General features: G+C 43.7%; 1 protein-coding gene across 1 annotated transcript in view; it reads right to left on the minus strand.

Moving 5' to 3' along the window:
• LOC139328395 (dihydropyridine-sensitive L-type skeletal muscle calcium channel subunit alpha-1-like) overlaps positions 1-15,610 on the minus strand; it is a 187,583-nt gene extending 171,973 nt beyond the window's left edge. Inside the window, exons 1-2 of the mRNA XM_070958221.1 lie at positions 15,423-15,610; positions 15,023-15,128 (exon numbers count right to left, since the gene is read on the minus strand). Coding sequence (XP_070814322.1) covers positions 15,023-15,128; positions 15,423-15,610 — 294 coding nt within the window. The remainder of the gene's footprint in view (positions 1-15,022; positions 15,129-15,422) is intronic.
• Positions 15,611-17,880: the final 2,270 nt, after the last annotated feature.

Below are 17,880 nucleotides of genomic sequence, written 5' to 3' on the forward strand. Positions count from 1 at the left end.
GCAATTGACGTGCTAGCAGGGAGGTGATGGAAGGAGGTCTGCCCCTTTCTTCCCAGGCTTTCAACAGGTTTACATGATACGTTTGCTTTGGTTTCGCCCTCTCTGGATGTAGTATTTCATAGGTTATAGGCCCCATTTGCCTGTTTACATCAAACGGCCCCTGCCACTTAGCTAGTAGTTTGCTCGTTGATGAGGGCAGGAGCAGAAGGACCTTTTGACCTGGTGTGAACTCACCTTGGCGGGCCTGTTGGTCATCTTTTCTGTGCCTCCTAGAGGCACAGAGGGCACTGCTCCAACCTGTCTCTCATCTGGAGGACATATTGCACCACCCCCTGGCCCTGCTCAACCGCGGTAGGCTCTTTCTCCTCCCAATTCTTCTTCAGCAGATCAAGGGACCCCTGGACAGGCCCAAACAGGCCAAAAATACAGCAGCTCGAAGGGAGAAAACCCAGTGGAGGCCTGTGGCACTTCCCTGTAGGCAAAAAGGAGAAACGGTAACCACTTTTCCCAGTCTTTTCCTGTGTCAAAGACAATTTTTTTCAGCATCCTCTTAAGGGTATGGTTAAACCTCTCCACCAGCCCATCCGTATCTGGGTGATATGGTGATGCATGAATTGCTGTTATGCCCAAATCTCTATATTCAGCTGACTTATCAGGCGAGATGTAAAGTTGGTCCCTTGGTCAGTCAGAATCTCCTCCGGGACACCTACTCTGCATACTTCAATGTTGAGGCTCTTGTCATCTTCATTGTGCACTGTGCAAACCAAAAAGGCGAGACTGTCTCCTTTGACATCCTCTCGAGTGAACTTGACGTTGTTGTCCCCTGCAATGATGTGATCCATGAACACTTCCATTTCCTGTGTCCTAATTTTCAGCCAGGTGTCATCCACATCAAAACCAATGGTTGGGGCAATTCCTGTGAAGGAGATCACGGCTCAGTCTTTACTGCTTACAGGGTGGGAATGCACATGAAGAGTGACGTGGCATGGTAAGATACCATGGTCCAGTTTTAAATTTCTCATCTTGTTGGCAAAATCCTGAGAGTTTTTGATGTAGTTTGGAGTGTTGTCAACGAAAGGAGCTAGGATGTTTGCTAGATGTTGTAGGTAATGTTGTAGGTAACTAAGTTGATGCTGCAGCAGGGCTCCTTCCTCGTGTATCTTGGGGAGTCCATAAACACAGGGAGTGGATTCCCTGGGGTACAGGCCGTAATATAATGATCTGTCAATGGCTTTGTCCTATTCCAGTAGCTGAAAGCAGTTAATTACATTCTTCTTGTAGCTGCTGGTTGGATCTTGCCTCAGTATCTCATCAAGTTCACTTCCTGCTCTCCTACAGAGCAAATGCTTCTCCTGCTTTGCTTACATTCTTTTGCTGATATCCTTGTTTTTTACTGCCAAAAGTTTTAAAAAGTGATCCTGGATACTTAATACATGAAAAAATAAGTTAAATTAATTAAAGAAACAGAAGGCTGCCACTATATTTTTTATCGCTTTTTACTTTTCTGTACTGCGTGAAGGTGACCTCCAAACAGCGTAAGCCTTTTTTGCTGTCTCTGTGACTGGAAACATGCTATCAGAACATAGAGGATATGGCAACATATGTGAGCTGCATAGACTGTGAGCAGCTGACTTGATTGATGGAGAGAATCACACAGCTTGAAAAGAAGATTGAAACAATGCATCAAAGAGCAGCCTCTATACATGTCACTCAAAACAGCAGGAGCATCCTGGCCCAGATTTGGCTGGCACAATGCCCTGGACATGTCCTAACACCACTGCTTAAGTTGTTAGGGCTCCCAATCTAGCCTCACCTAATGATGCTTCTTACTGGCACAGTACCAGCACCAGACCGAGAATATTCACTCCAGCCAGGACTTGGTCTGACGTTGTCTGCCACAAAGGCAAATCCAGCAAGACAATAAGCACCAAAGCGCATTCTACCACTTGACCTGGCCGAAACCCAAGAAATAGCCTCAAGACCACTGCGAGGCCCAAGGCCAAGAGAAATATTACTAACTCCCAATCTGATAGAGGTAAACTCACGCCTCATAACCCAGACACCATTCTGGCTGGGGACTCTATAACCAGGCATGTAAGAATGGCAAAGACTGAAAATATTACCATGAACAATACATCTATCAGAGAGCTGCTGCTGATGATTGAACACAGTTAATTATGTTGGATCTTTTGACATTCTGTGAAGAAAAACTGGATCTGAAGTCCTTCAAAAAGACTTTTGCCTGCTACTGGAGAAACTAATTGATTGTCAGTCAAAACATATATTCATATTGGGCTCCATGGTTAAACAACAGCAGTATTAATAAGAGGAAGAGAATTTGTCAAGCAGCTGAAAGAAAAAATTAAACTAGGCTCATAGTTCACTTTACTATATTAAAAGAAGCTATGACTGCCTATACAAAGCAATACATCTGGCAAGAAAGGATTACTTTTCCAAGAGTATTACAGGTTCCTACAGTGGTTTTTAAAACAGGTGTTTGACACCATGTCAAATCATGTCCTGAAGATTATAAATACATCTCTGCAAACGGGCATCTATCCCAATGCATTTAAAACAGCTGCTGTAAAATGATTACTAAAGAAACCCAATCTAGATAGTAATGTCCTCACTAAATATAGGCCGATATCAAACCTTCCATTTCTCAATGGAAATTAACACTTTTTTTTAAAAGAAATCAACATTCTGGAGGAATTTCAGTCAGGCTTTAGAACACAGCACTAAAACTGCTCTTACTTAAATCATCAGCGACCTCAGACTAAATTCAGATGAAAATAAGGCCTCAGTTCCTGTCCTCTTAGATCAAAGTGCAGCATTTGATACTGACCATGATATTTTAATCAATTGCCTTGAACAGTTGGTTGGTTTTTCTGACTGTTAAACTGGTTTAAAACAGACAGTATACCAAAGAGAGGAAGTTTTTCATCAGCCTTGGAGATTGTGTGTCTGAGAAACATGACATCTGTTTTGGGGGTTGCAAAAGGGAGCTGCCTCGGTCCATTGCTGCTCAAATTATACATGCTGCCACTACTTGAGGACATTAGACAACACAGTGTATGTTTCCATAGTTATGCAGATCACACACAACTGTACACCTGCGCTGAACCAAATGATGCTGCAGCTATAGACTCCATCACCAACTGTGTCTTGGCAATAAATAGATGGATGAGCAATCTTTTTTTGGAGTCTATCAAACATGAACAGGAGCAATTCAATTCAATTCAATTCAATTTTATTTGTATAGTGCCAAATCACAACAGAAGTTGTCTCAGGACACTTTCCATATAGAGCTGGTACAGACCAAGCTCTTTTATCTACAAAGAAACCAACAATTCCCCCATGAGCAAGCACTTGGCGACAGTGGCGAGGAAAAACTTCCAGCATCTCTGACAGTGTTGGGATCTGTAGTTTCCCTCCTTCCTTCTGCCTAGTGTGCTTTTGGGTTTCCTTTCCCCCCTCTTGTCCGTCTCTCCCCTGTCTGTCTTGTCTGTATATGTGTTTACTGGCAGTTCAGGTCTGGCCTCCTCCTCTCCTGAGAACACTTGACTTTAATCATTCAATCAAGACCCACCTGCTGCCTCAGCTTTTAAGCACCAGCCTTCCAACCAGTTGTTACCACTGTTCAAGTGGTAACCTTGTGATCGACCATTGTGCTATTTTTGGCTGTCTGTCTGTCTATCAGCCTCTCTGACTTTGTTTTCTGTGCTCAGGAGCCTGCCTCATGCAGCCCTGTCTGTCTGCCTCTTGAGTTTCTGGATCTGGATTCCCTCTCTGATCTATTCAATCTGGCCTGCTGGTCTGCTCTTGTGTTTGGATTGGACCCCTCAGATCTCTCTGATTAATACTATTACACTCCCACCTTGGTGTCTGAGCTTCAGCTTCTGGGTCAGTATTCTTGTAAAAACAGACAACATTAGGGAATTTCCACAAAATCATAAACATTACTTTTGCTCCATCTAATTTTTCTTCACTCTTGAACAATCCTGATTTTGTTAGTAACAAAAAAGCATTTAATTTCCACAGATAGTCCGTAAAAGGCATCACACACCTCAAACACATTTTCCACAATAACATTGGTTTCAATCCCCCAAGACCTCTACATCACTCCTGATGCTGCCTTTTGGAACCAAATTTACAAAAACATCTAGCTCATGACACAAAATGGGAACCTACAACTGATACAATACAAGATACGCCACAGAATCCATTTCCTCATTTCACCAATCCATTTCAAGGCAAAAAATGTTTAAAAAGGGACGTTTTTTTTTTAGAACTTTATTACCACTAACACACATTAACAAGCAATTAACAATACAAAATCTCCTTGAGGGATTTTTATCAGAAATCTGTTCAAGCAGCACTCAAAGAAGCCTGGATAGCTATATTTATGCCAGCTGGCACTGTACACCCTGTGGAGACTTGCAGTCTCCCCTCATTATTTTCCCTTTTTATTCCTGTGTTTCCCTGTCCTTTTGTCTCCTGTCTGTCTGTCCCCTGTTTGTCGAGTCTGAGCCTACATTTACACGTAGCAGGGTATTTTGGAAAACGGATATTTTGGCCCCTCCATTTTCAAAAATAACATTCTGCACACAACATTGTTTTCAAAAATGCTGTCGTTTACATGAACCCGCATAAATATACCATCGAGCGCCATCATAACTATGCCAAACCTATGGGCGCAAGTGTTAACATAGGTCGCTCACGTGGCGTTAAGTATTTTCAGTCGCATGTTGTGACATTTCAGAAACGCCGTTTAACCCTGTTTACACACCAGAACATAACCGGCGTTTTCAGAAATCTCCACTTTGGCTGGAGTTTTTAAAGATGATCGTTGTCCGTGAAAACATATACGTTTTCCCTAAGTGTAAACGTAGCCTAAGTCTGTGTTACTGCAGGGCGTGTCCGACAGGTTGGGCCCAGCCCTCAATCAAGCAATCAAGACTCACCTGCCTACACATTATACAAGCACAAGGGCTTCAACCAGTATTCATTGTATTGTCGGCCTTGATGATTGTTCAATCTTTATCTGTCTGTCTCAGAGCTTCCGCAATCCCAGCAGACCACTGCATAGAAAACTGCAGATGCCACCACAGAGTCATCAAATGTTTTTAAGAGTGTCCAACATAGTGCAGGTCCCACATAAAGGACCTCAGGCTTCTTACAAAGAACATCAGTCTTCTTAAGCCACAGAGTATCCTACAAACTCCAAAGGACTGCAGTCTTCTTACAAAGGACATCAGTCTTCTTAAGCTCCAGCTGCTGTCACAAGCTGCCACTCAAACAGCACCATCTTGAATGCGTTGAAAATTTTTGGTAAGAAATCACAGTCATTGTCTGTCTTCCTGGGCTGCCACATTCCATTATGCCATTCACTCTTCTTACTAGGAGACATATTAACAATCATTCTGAACAAATCAAACAGCAGATTACTCCTTGTAGTCCTAACTATCGGCAAGAAAACTATCCTCATGAACTGGAAATCAAGGAACGATACATATATTGCATACTGGAAAAGCTTACTTTCGGGTTGTATTTCTATGGAAAATTTATACACCACCATCAAAGACACAAAAGGGGAAGGGGAGAAGAGTGAAGAAAAGAAGGAAAAGAGGAGGAGAATCATTAATGGCAATGATTCAGTTTCATTTATCGGCTGTATTACCATGATCTCTTTTTAAATGCCTACAACAATTGCATTAGCAATTATAGCATCTACATATCAACTATTTTCTTTATTATTCTGCTATATATTGTTTATTTCTACTACATTTAGGCTTTATTTCTTTCTCTTCTGTTGATCTCACGTTTCACATTTTGTCATTGTTAATATCAGACAATACATACCGACCAAGTCATTTCAGATATTATTGCCATTATTATGCTGATGTGCTGAGGTAAAAGTGATCAAGTTGGTGCTATGGACGGCTGCCTCGGTGTGTTGGTGTGCTTTGTTTTATTTTGTTTTGTTTTCTGTGTTAAATCTGTTTTTTGCAACAGTAACCAGAGCTCTTTCACCAGAGATGAGCTCATGAACATCAGGGGAATAACAACAAAGGATTTATTTCCTAATTTTCTGCTCCCAACAGTGGAAATTTTGGACATCCTGGTCAAAGGTGCGCTCACCTTTGCTCATGCAGTTAAATGCCGGAGGAGAAGAAAGCCAGTGCGGACTACGCACAGCGTTACGGAGAATATTTCTCTCTAATGTGCTTTCACTGCTCAACAAACTGGAGGAACTGCAACTGCTGGTTGGGTAGAAACAGGGACTTTTCTTTATCTGCGGTTTTGTGCTTCATGCTCTGCACTGCAGCTGGCTGGCTTCCAATTCCTCCATGGGGACAGAGACACGGATCTTCCGGCAAAACTAAAGGTGGAGGAATCGGTTTCTACATCAACAGTGGTTGGTGCAACGTGACAGTGATCCAGCAGCACTGTTCTCCTGACCTGGAATCTTTTATCATTAACTGTAAGCCCTTTTATTCACCCCGTGAGTTCGCTTCATTCATTCTGGTCAGCATTTACATCCCGACGCAGGCCAATGTGCAGGACGCACAGTGTATGCTCGCAGACCAGATACTTTGTGTGGAGCGGACCAACCCGGACTCTTTAGTTATTGTCCTTGGTGACTTTAACAAAGGTAACCTCACCCACAAACTCCCTAAATACAGAGAGTTTATTAAATGCCCGACAAGAGAGGAGAATATTCTGGATCACTGTTATACCACAGTCAGGGATGCTTATCATGGCGTCCCCTGTGCTGCACTGGGCCACTTTGACCACGTCATAGTTCACCTGATTCCTGCGTACAGGCAGAAACTAAAGCTCTGCAAACGTGTAGTGAGGACATCAAGGAAGTGGGCCAGTGAGGCTGTGGAGGATCTCGAGGCGTGTTAGGCTCTACTGACTGGGATGTGTGACTGCTACCAACAGTCTGGATGAGTACACGGAGGCTGTGATGTCCTACATCAGATTCTGTGAGGACTGCTGTGTTCCATCACGCACCAGGGTGAGTTACATCAATGACAAACCCTGGTTCACAGCTAAACTCAGACAGCTAAGGTTGGCAAAGGAAGAGGCCTTCCGGAGTGGGGACAACGACAGATTCAAAGAGTTGAAGTACAAGTTTAGCAAGGTGGTGAAAGAGGCCAAACAACTGTACTCTGAGAAGCTCCAACACCAGTTTTCAACTAACGACTCTGCGTCTGTCTGGAAAAGGCTCAGGCAGATCACCAACGACAAGCCTAAAGCCCCCCACTCCATCAACGATCAACACCTTGCCAATGACCTGAACGAGTTCTACTGCCGCTTTGAAAGACAAAGGGACAGTCCGGCAACCATCCCCCACGACACCTCCCAACAGCTCCAGCTCCAGTCACCTCTATCAATGCCCACCTTGAAGGTCTGCCCCCCCCACCCACCCACCTCAGTGATGACTCTTTCCATCCATGAGAAGGACATCAACAAACTCTTCAGGAGACAGAACCCCCAGAAAGCAGCTACTGAAATATTGATTCCTCCAATACCAGATCTGTATGCTCTAAAATCCATCCATCCATTATCTATACCGCCTATCCCTTTCGGGGTTGCGGGGGGCTGGAGCCTATCCCAGCTACAATGGGCGAGAGGCGGGGTACACCCTGAACCGGTCGCCAGCCGATTGCAGGGCCACATACAAGGACAAACAAACATTCACACTCACACTCACACCTACGGACAATTTAGAGTCATCAATTAACCGAATGAGCATGTTTTTGGTCTGTGGGAGGAAGCCGGAGTACCCGGAGAGAGCCCACGCATGCACGGGAAGAACATGCAAACTTCACACAGAAAGGCCCCGCCTGACCCGGGGATCGAACCGGCAACCTTCTTACTGTGAGGCACGCGCACTACCTGCTGCGCCACCGTGCAGCATTGCTCTAAAATCGATTCTCAAATCAAAATATCGATATTTTTAATACTTCAGTTATTTGAGATAATGTATATCATTAACAGGAACACAGTGGAAAGTAATGAAACTATTGAGATTTTGTCTAAATGACACGCAATTGGTGGCACACTGTTCAGTCAGTCAGTCAGTCAGTCAGTCAGTCAGTCAGTCAGTCAATCAGTCAGTCAGTCAGTCAGTCAGTCACTCAGTCTCAGGCTGTAGACACTATGGCTCAGTGGAAATGCAGTCATGTGTGGAGTTATTTCAGCTCCAGAGACAGCCACGACGCGGTTTGGTCTTTTCAAAGGCAGGAGAGGTTCTGAGCAAAAAACAGAACAGACTAAAGGGGAAGACAATAAATATGCTATTGTTCCGTAACAAAAACTTGTGAATGAGGGAAAGTGTAAATATTGGATGCTTTTGTTGAAGTATTATTTACATGTTTAGTATTTTCAAGTTACATGTTCATGTTCATTTTTATGGTTTTATTATGTTACTTATTTTCTTTTTTTTTACTGTGTGAAACACCATTGTCACATATTTTGTCTGATTGTCTCTGTTTGGTTTTTCTGTAGTTGTATTAGCTTGGCTATATTGTAAATGAGGCTGTTACCTCAAAATGCTTCAGAGTGTGAAATGGATAAATAAATAAATTAGTTAGTATTACTATCTTGTATTCTTTATGAAGCTATGATTTGAAATACACTACTTTTTTAGATTTATCAGACACATGAGGTGTATTTGCATAAAGTATGGGTACCAGATCGGTATCGCCGATACCAGCCTGAATTTTACTCAGTATTGGATCGGAAAGGAAATTGGTGGTACTGAACATCACTACCCAGAACCCCCCCGACACTCTTCACACTTCACCTCTGCCTCATCTTGTCACACTGACATTACCATAACCCTATGTGTTACATTAATGCTCTGCTTGGACTTTTTTCTGAAAAAACAGACTGTGTTTCCAGGAAAAAAAAAAAAAAAAAAAGACTTGTGTCTATATATTTATATTGTTATATTTTTTAAACTTCTTTAATAGCTTATTTTTTAGTCAGTTAGTTTAGTTTTTGAGTCATGCAACAACTTCACCGAAACAAATTCCTCGTATTTGTAAAAGTGTACTTGACAATAAAGTTTTTTCTGATTCTAATTCTGATTCTGATTACGATTTACCCATTCAAAAGCTGTTTTGTTTTGTTTTTGTTTTTTTTTTTGAGCAAAACTCAAATTTTGTACTCATTTGCTGCCTCTGTCCCAGCTTGTTTCAAACATGTTGCCGGCATCAACTTCAAAATAAGCATATAGTTTCAAGTGTCAAAAGGGATTAGCAAATTACCATATTCTGTTTTATTTGTGTTTTATTCAGCATCTTTGGAACATTTTTGGAATCAGGGTGGTATTTATGAATTGCCTTATTGTCTGGAACAAACAGCCTTGTGACCTGCATACCTGGAGGCCAGACTTTCTCTACCACTCCTTTTTTCCCAATAAAATATTAATTTTAAGAATTGCGACCCTCCAAGGATATGCCTCCCCAGACCATCACTGATCCACCGCAAAAAATGGTCATGCTGGATGATGTTACAGGCAGCATAATGTTCACCACAGTGTCTCCAGACACTTTGACGCCTGTCACATGCGTTCAGTATGAAACTGCTCTCATCTGTGAAGAGAACGGGACGCCAGTGGCGGACCTGTCAATTCTGGTGTTCTCTGGCGAATGCCAATTGAACTACATGGTGCTGGGCTATGAGCACAGGTCCCATTAGACGTTTGGCCTCATGCCACCCTCCTGAAGTCTGTTTCTGACAGCTTGGTCAGAAACATGCACACCAGTAGCCTGCTGGAGGTCATTTTGTAGGACTCTGGCAGTGCTCGTCCTGTTCCTCCTCACACAAAGGAGCAGATACCAGTCCTGCTGCTGGGTTGATGCCCTTTTGTGGCCCTGGACAGCTCTACTTCTTACGGTAGTGGTAGGGACTACATTACCCATAATGCAATGGAGTGTTTTTACGTTTGCCTCAGCAAAGCCTTATGTTGAGCGTCCGTCATGGCGTCCCGGCTCATTCATTATACATGGTGTCAGAGAGTGAAAAAGGACTCGTAAACTCCGTGTTCCACCCTGCTATGAGTTGCAGATGTTTCTCGCAGTGAGTAGACACGGGAAAAGCAACGTCAAAACGGGAATAACCGCTGAAAACGGCAACGAACGAAACATGCTGCCGAGGCTGAGACAGCTAGCGTGTCTGTGAGTTGCTAGGCGACAGGCGGCCCGGACAACAATACACACACCAAGGGGAGAGGAGGCACAACGGAACGGCATAAAAGTTTTCCTGGATGTAAAACAACGGGGAAAAATGCAAAGTGGCAGTGGCAGCTGTACAATTATCACACCCAGAGCCATTTGACTTCACCAATCTGTCTGAATGGCCAAGATGGATCAGATGTTTTGAAAGATTTCAGCTCGCATCCGGTTTAAAGGAGCAGTCCAAGAATATCAGGTGAACTCACTCTTATGCAATGGGAGATGCAGCAGATGATAGTCTAGGAAAATTGCCATTAACTGGTGAAAATAATAAGAAATATGATGACGTGAAAGCTGCATTTGAACAACACTGCATGGGAAAACATAATGTGATTTTTGAAAGAGCACAGTTCAACATGAGATGTCAGCAAGAGGGAGAGAGTGCAGAAACATTCATCACAGCAGTGCACAAGCTAGCAGAAAACTGCAGTTTTGGAGTGCTTAAAGATGAACTGATAAGAGTCTGCATTGTAGTTGGAATAAAAGACAAGAGGGTGTCAGAACAGCTACAAATGGACTCAGAATTAACTCTTGCAAAGGCAATACAAAAAGTGCGACAAAGTGAAACTGTTAAGAAACAACAGACAATACTGCACAACACCGTGGTAGGAGGAGACCCCAAAATCAATATGGACGCCATCAAAACAAACTTGAAAAAAGGAAAAAAGTTCCAGCACATAGGACAAAAGACAAACAAAGGTCCAAAGTCAGACGTTCAAGGTGAAAAGGACTGTGGCTGATGTGGAAAAGGATGCAAACATGCATGGAAAGACTGCCCAGCTAAGATGTGGAATGTCGCAAGTGTCGTAAAAAAGGACATTATGCTGTAGCCTGTCGCAGCAGTCAGGCAGTGCACACAGTCACACAAGGCTTATCAGATAATGATGCCGAGGACTATGCATTCTTAGGTAGATACTCAAACTGCCAGGCCATGGATGGAAAAAGTCAGTGTGAATGGAGAAAATCTAACCTTCAAGGTCGACACAGGAGCATATGTCACTTCCATACCACAAAGAGACTACAAGCTAAAGCGCCATGGCAAGCTGAGGCGACTTCTTAAAAGACGTTCGGTCCAGGTCGCAATCAACTGAATCAGGCTGCTTCATGGGCAAAATGCTGGCAAAAGGGCGCTCTACCACTCAACATGTGTATGTGGTGGCAGGACTGATACAACCACTATTGGGCCTACCAGCAATAGAGGCCATGGGACTGGTACATAGAGTTGATGATGTCACAGTAGTACAGACTGAGACAGACTTCAAGGCAGCATATCCAGCTGTGTTCAATGGGCTAGGTAAGCTTAAAGAGCCATACCACATAGAACTCGAACATGGGGAAACACCCTATGCCCTCTCCACACCCAGACCCTTACCCCTCAGAGAGAAAGTTTGAGAAGAACTGGATAGGACGGAAAAAATGGGAGTCATATCAGAGTGACTGAACCAACAGCCCTGTGTTCGGGAATGGCTGTCGTTCCAAAACCAATCAAGGACAAACTGAGGATCTGCGTGGATCTCACACCACTGAATGCAGCAGTGAAGCGAGAGCGCCACATTCTACCAGCTGTTGACCAAACACTTGCAATGATGTCAGGTGCTAAAGTGTTCACAAAACTGGATGCTCGATCAGGATTTTGGCAGATCCCATTAACACCAGAGTCACGACCTCTCACCACCTTCATCACCCCGTTCGGGAGATATTTCTTCAACCGCCTGCCCTTCGGCATTGCATCTGCTCCTGAACATTTTCAGAGGAGGAGGATGTCACAAATGTTTGAGAACTTCAAAGGTGTGTTGTGTCATGCAGATGATGTGTTGGTGTTTGGGCGAGACAGAGAGGAACATGACCAAAGACTACATCGTGTGCTCCAGAAAATGCAGGAAGAAAATCCTCACTCTAAACGAGAAATGTGAGTTCGCAAAGGAGCATATAATCTTTGTTTGGCACAAGATCTCAGCAAAAGGCATTGAACCAGATCCAAATAAAGTCAAAGCAATCCTACATATGCCAGAGCCAACATGTGTGGAGGACGTGCGACGCCTCATGGGCATGGGTTAGTTCTGGGCAACTATCTGGGCAAGTTTGTGCCACAGCTGGCAGCAGTCACCAGACCATTTAAAGATTTGCTGAGAGAGCAAAATGAGTGGGTCTGGGGAGAACCTCAACAGACTCCCTTTCAACAGCTGAAAGAGGGACTGAGCGCACCAAAAGCACTCACTCAGTATTCTCACACAGCAGAGACAAAAGTTGCAGCTGATGCATCAGCCTATGGAGTTGGTGCTGTTCTCTCACAGAAGCAGGCAGACGACTCATGGCAACCTGTGACATACATCTCAAGAGGACTGACAGATACGGAGAAGCGCTATGCGCAGATTGAGAAAGAAGCACTAGCAGTGACATGGGCGTGCGAAAGACTTACCTCTTACCTGCAGGGTCTGCACTTTACACTGCTGACAGACCACAAACCTCTGGTTCCATTGTTGAGCACCAGAGGCTTGGATGATCTGCCCCCCAGAGTTTTAAGGTTTCATCTGAGACTCCTGAGATACAATTATGTCATTGTCCATGTCCCAGGAAAAAATCTCATCACCACTGACACCTTGTCTCGAGCACCCGTGAAAGATACTATATCTTCAGACGACCTACAACTGGAGAAAGTTGCCCAGGTGCTTGTAGATACTGTGGTGTCCTCACTTCCTGTTACAGACAAACGGTTGGAGGAAATCATACTGCAACAACAAAATGACGACACGTGCAGAACGGTGGCATACTACTGTCTAACAGAATGGCCAGAGAAATACAGATTAAGACATGACATCACACCCTACTGGCAAGCCAAAGCAGAACTGTACCTGACAGGGGACCTTCTCATGAAAGGGGAGAGGATCGTTATCCCTCAGGCACTCAGAGAGGAGATAATGAGCAAACTTCATGAAGGTCATCAAGGAATCTCCACGTGCCGGGCCAGAGCACAGGAATCAGTCTGGTGGCCAGGCATTTCAACCCAGATCAGAGAGACAGTTACAAATATGAAATGTGCCAGAGACACAGAACACAGCACAGAGAGCCACTAATCCAGACCACAGTCCCGGACCGACCATGGCAAAAGGTGGGAATGGACTTGTTTGAGTGGTCAAAAAAGCAGTACTTGCTCATTGTTGACTTTTTCTTGAGATATGGCGAGGCTGAGCATGCAGTTCAGACTGTCAAGAGTCTATGGAAAAAAGACACTGACCAAACCAGATCCCTTCTGGCCTACAGAGCAACACCATTGGAGCATGGGCTCTCACCAGCGCAGCTGCTCAGGGGGAGGAACCTCCATACGTCACTACCTCAGACTTCAAGTAAGTTGGATCCAGAGTGGCCAGACCTACAGGCCTTTCGCAGGAAGGATGAGGAAGGGAGGCGTAAACAGGCTGCAAACTACAATCGCCACAACCGTTCTAGAACACTCCCGGAGCTCAACCACGGACAAAAAGTGTGGATCACCACAGAAGAAGCTCCAGGAACTGTTATACAAACTGCCAACATGCCACGGTCATACTTCGTTGAAACTGACAGGGGCGTTCTAAGAAGAAACAGAAGACATCTCAGAGTCACAGGAAACCCACCAGAGCAACCTATGGTCACCAGATCTGGCAGAGTATCCAAGGCTCCTGAGAGACTGGATTTATAAGTAACGAGTTGATGGTGCATGTGTTTCATAAGAAAAAAAAAGGTTCACTGTTGAAAATATGTTACTTTGAAAAGAGAGAGTTTCATTTTGAAAAGTATTGCTGAGCTAAAAAGAGGAGGTGTAGCGGTAGGGACTACATTACCCATAATGCAATGGAGTGTTTTTACATTTGCCTCAGTAAAGCCTTATGTTGAGCATACCTCATGGCATCCCGGCTCATTCATTATACACCTACCTCCTTACCTTCTTGTACATATGGATATATGGATATATGGATATGGACATATGTGCCATCCTGGAGCAGCTGGACTACCAGTGCAACCTGACTTGGCTACAGATACCGGCTCTTGCTACCAGTAGTGACAAGGACACTAACAGAACTCAAAGCTAGAGAAGAATCAGTCAGGAAGAATAAGGAGCAATTGTCTGTGGCCACCACATGCAAAACCATTCCCTTTTGGGGGTTTGTATTGCTTTTGCCTCTCCGTTGCACCTGTTGTCACTTTCATTAGCACCAAAGCAGGTGTAATTGAGTCACAATCACTTGTGCTTCCTAAATGGAGAGATTGATGTCCCTGAAATTTGACTAACTTGGTATTTTACTGTGATAATTAAGTATTCCCTTATTTTTTAGCAGTGTATTTATTATATTATATTATATTATATTATATTATATTATATTATATTATATTATATTATATTATATTATATTATTACCGGGGAAGAAAGCTCACACATATATCACGTTGGGAACATGAAGGGGATCGCCACCTCACACAAGCAGCCAACACATTACCATTAGCCAGGTCCTGTTGAGTCTGGTTTTAGTATTGTTGTTGGGCTCAGATCTCATCTCACATTGTGTTGAGGGCTGAGATATATCAGCAGTTCTCTTAGCTCTGTTTACTGTGTAGAATCTTTCCATCGCTGCTCTGGCTGTCACTATTTTTTTATCTACCTCAACACTGAAGGCTGGAAAATGTTATGGCCCATCGTCAAGGCACCCACTGGGAACTACTGGTCTCAACTAATATCAATATCAACAGTAAATTATAATACCCATGTACACAGAAACATAAGCATGTTGACCCACCAAGTTGCTGTTGGTGTTGTTGCTGTCTTCCTCAGGCATGGGCAAGTACACAGCCAGGGCCACACAGTTGGCAAAGATGGCCAGTAGGATTATGATTTCAAAAGGTCTGAAAGTTATTTATAGGAAGCTTACATGCCAACCATAGTATTTCACATATTGATGTTCCCACATCACACAAAAACACACACACACACACACACACACACACACACACACACACACACACACACACACACACACACACACACACACAAAAGCTTGCTACAAATAAAACAACAAACATACATGTATATGGTTATTTAAAGTAAATATGGTGGTAGCAATAATCACATGAAATATTATCTTATATATTTGATCCGGGTATCCTTCAGCCTAGTGACCCTTTACAACAGCAGGATACTTCCACTCCACAATACTGATGCATGCCTTGCGGACAGGATTCCTGAGTGTCAAGAAGAGGAGAGAGCGTGCAGGCCTTGGGTTTCCTCCTGTAGCCATCAGCTTCTTTAGCTTCTCCTTCTGTTTTCTCTTCAAAGTTTCCTCATCCATTATGTAGGATGACAATGGGGGACTGCCACTGTCTGCCATCGTGACTTCAAGAGATTATTTGTAATAATCTTACTTTGAATTAGAAGTGGTATTCCAAGAGACTGGTTGAAGATTTTTTTTTTTTTTTTTAAATATGGTCGTGCTGTCGGTCAGATCTCTCCATTCATTTTGTAAGCCCTTCAACAGTCATCTCTTGCGCACTGTCTCTCACTGATGGTTTGACTGAGCTCCCTCTCTTTTTGTCTCTCTTATCTGTGGAATGGCAGCTGTCCCCTCTACTTGTAGGGATTGGTTTACTGAGCAGCTGTTCGGCCAAGAGAATAAATATAGACAACAAGAATGGCTGTTGTAGCATGTGGTGACAAAAGAGGACATTTGCGGAGATATAGTCTACATGTACTTTACTCACTTTAGAAGTGAGTGTGTCCCAAACTGAGCAGCATTGAAGTATGAAAGCAGAAGCAGGAAAATACAATATTTTAAAAGAATTTAAATTTATTTAACACGAAGAATTTATGTTACAGACTCATGTTATCTTAATAACACAAGAATGGTCTTAAATTCCAAGTTGAGAAGCTTTCAAATATTGAACATATCGAGTTTGGATGTTGGTAATGGTTGGGCAAATGTCGAAATGATGCATCTGAAACCAGGAAAAATCTTAAGGTCTTAAAGCTGCAGTAGGTAAGATCTGGAAGAGAGCAGACTTACCCTGAAAATTTGAACTAACACAAGTTCCATGTCACTCCCCCTCCCTCTCCGCTGTGCTCATGCCCTGCCTCCAAGCCCCTCCTCCTTGCGGTGTCTGTGCGGCTGTCGTGACAACCAGTAGCCTTAGCCTTAGCATCGGAAATAAGTTAACTCTGCCCAGCTGCTACGTGCTGCTAAGTGCTACTGTAACAATCACCATATTAGCTTTATGGTTATTTTTTGTCTTACCTGTATATGCTGTTGTTGGCAGCAGCAGTATGGGCAGTTTCTCCTTTGCAGGTGGCTGTTGCTCCGCCATAGCTTTCATTAGCCTCCTGACGCTGCCATCAGAGCTGTTTGACTGAGCAGCAACCTGCAGCATAAGCGGAGGGAGGTGGTGGTTCGCAGTGTGTGTGAGCAGTGATTGACAGATGTCAGACACTCCCCCAGACGCTCCTTTGGCTCTGATTGGTTGTTTTGTGTCGGGCGCAGTGGATTCTTGCAAATCGCAGTAGGAGCAGTAGATGGGACCAATGGAGCCGGGTTTTTGTTTTTTGTTTTTTTTCACAGATTACATGTTTTATGTACTGCTGTCTGGGCATAGGGACAGTTTTGGTAAATCTGACAAAAAATTACTTCGCAATAATACAATACCAGTTACCTACTGCAGCTTTAAGTGGTAGGTAGTATGAGTTGACTCTCTGTGACTTTATTGATCTAATGAAATGTTCTGACAGCCCAGCAATGTAAGGGAGTCCCATTGAGACACTCCTAATAATCCTTCAAGAATTGGCTGTCTCTGTCTCTCTGTCTATTCCCTGTAACTGCTGGCCTGTTAGCCAGGAATTTCTTCCATGACATGCTGCACCTCTCTCCCATTTCTTCGATTGCTTGTTATATATTCAATTCAGTTCAATCTTATTTATATATTGCCAAATCACAACAGAAGTCGTCTCAGGGCACTTTCCATATAGAGCTGGTACAGACCATGCTGTTTATCAACAGCACCAGCTTGGGCTGGTAACCTGGGGACGTCTTAAAAGCCAGCTGTGTCCCCCAGAATGGAGACCTCTCGTCCTTGGGCAGGAAGCTGGCCCACTCCTCCAACCGAGAAATCAAGTCTGCTGGGTTAAATTCTGGTGGGAATTCATGAATTCTGTCATGGATAGCGGTGGGCCAGAAAAAGGAGTGAACCCAAGAGTGCAGACTTGACACAAAAGAGGTTGAGTCCAAGTGATTTATTAACAAAAAGGGTCAGGCCAACAAAACCCAGTCAGGAACAAAATCACAAAGACACAAGAGGTAGGTCAGAAAAACCAAAGTCCAAAATACCCCAAAAAGAAAACCAGGACTAAGCCACAATACTCACTGTAGAAACCAGGGACAAGAAAAACCGCACACAAAGGGACACTGCCTGAAAAACCACATTTCCGACCAGTAAATCCCCGCGAATTTCATTGATTATCGGCAGTTTACGGGAGTTTACGGAGAAGTTCACCCGCTCCGAATATTGTCGGAAACGAACCATCTGTCGGCGGGGGGCGTGGTTATTCGCGCCTCCGCGAAGGTGCGAATAGCTCTAATTTGCACATGAACACTACCGACATTGATCTACTCAG

This window comes from Chaetodon trifascialis, chromosome 3 (assembly GCF_039877785.1).
Source record: "Chaetodon trifascialis isolate fChaTrf1 chromosome 3, fChaTrf1.hap1, whole genome shotgun sequence".
NCBI classification, from domain to species: domain Eukaryota; kingdom Metazoa; phylum Chordata; class Actinopteri; order Chaetodontiformes; family Chaetodontidae; genus Chaetodon; species Chaetodon trifascialis.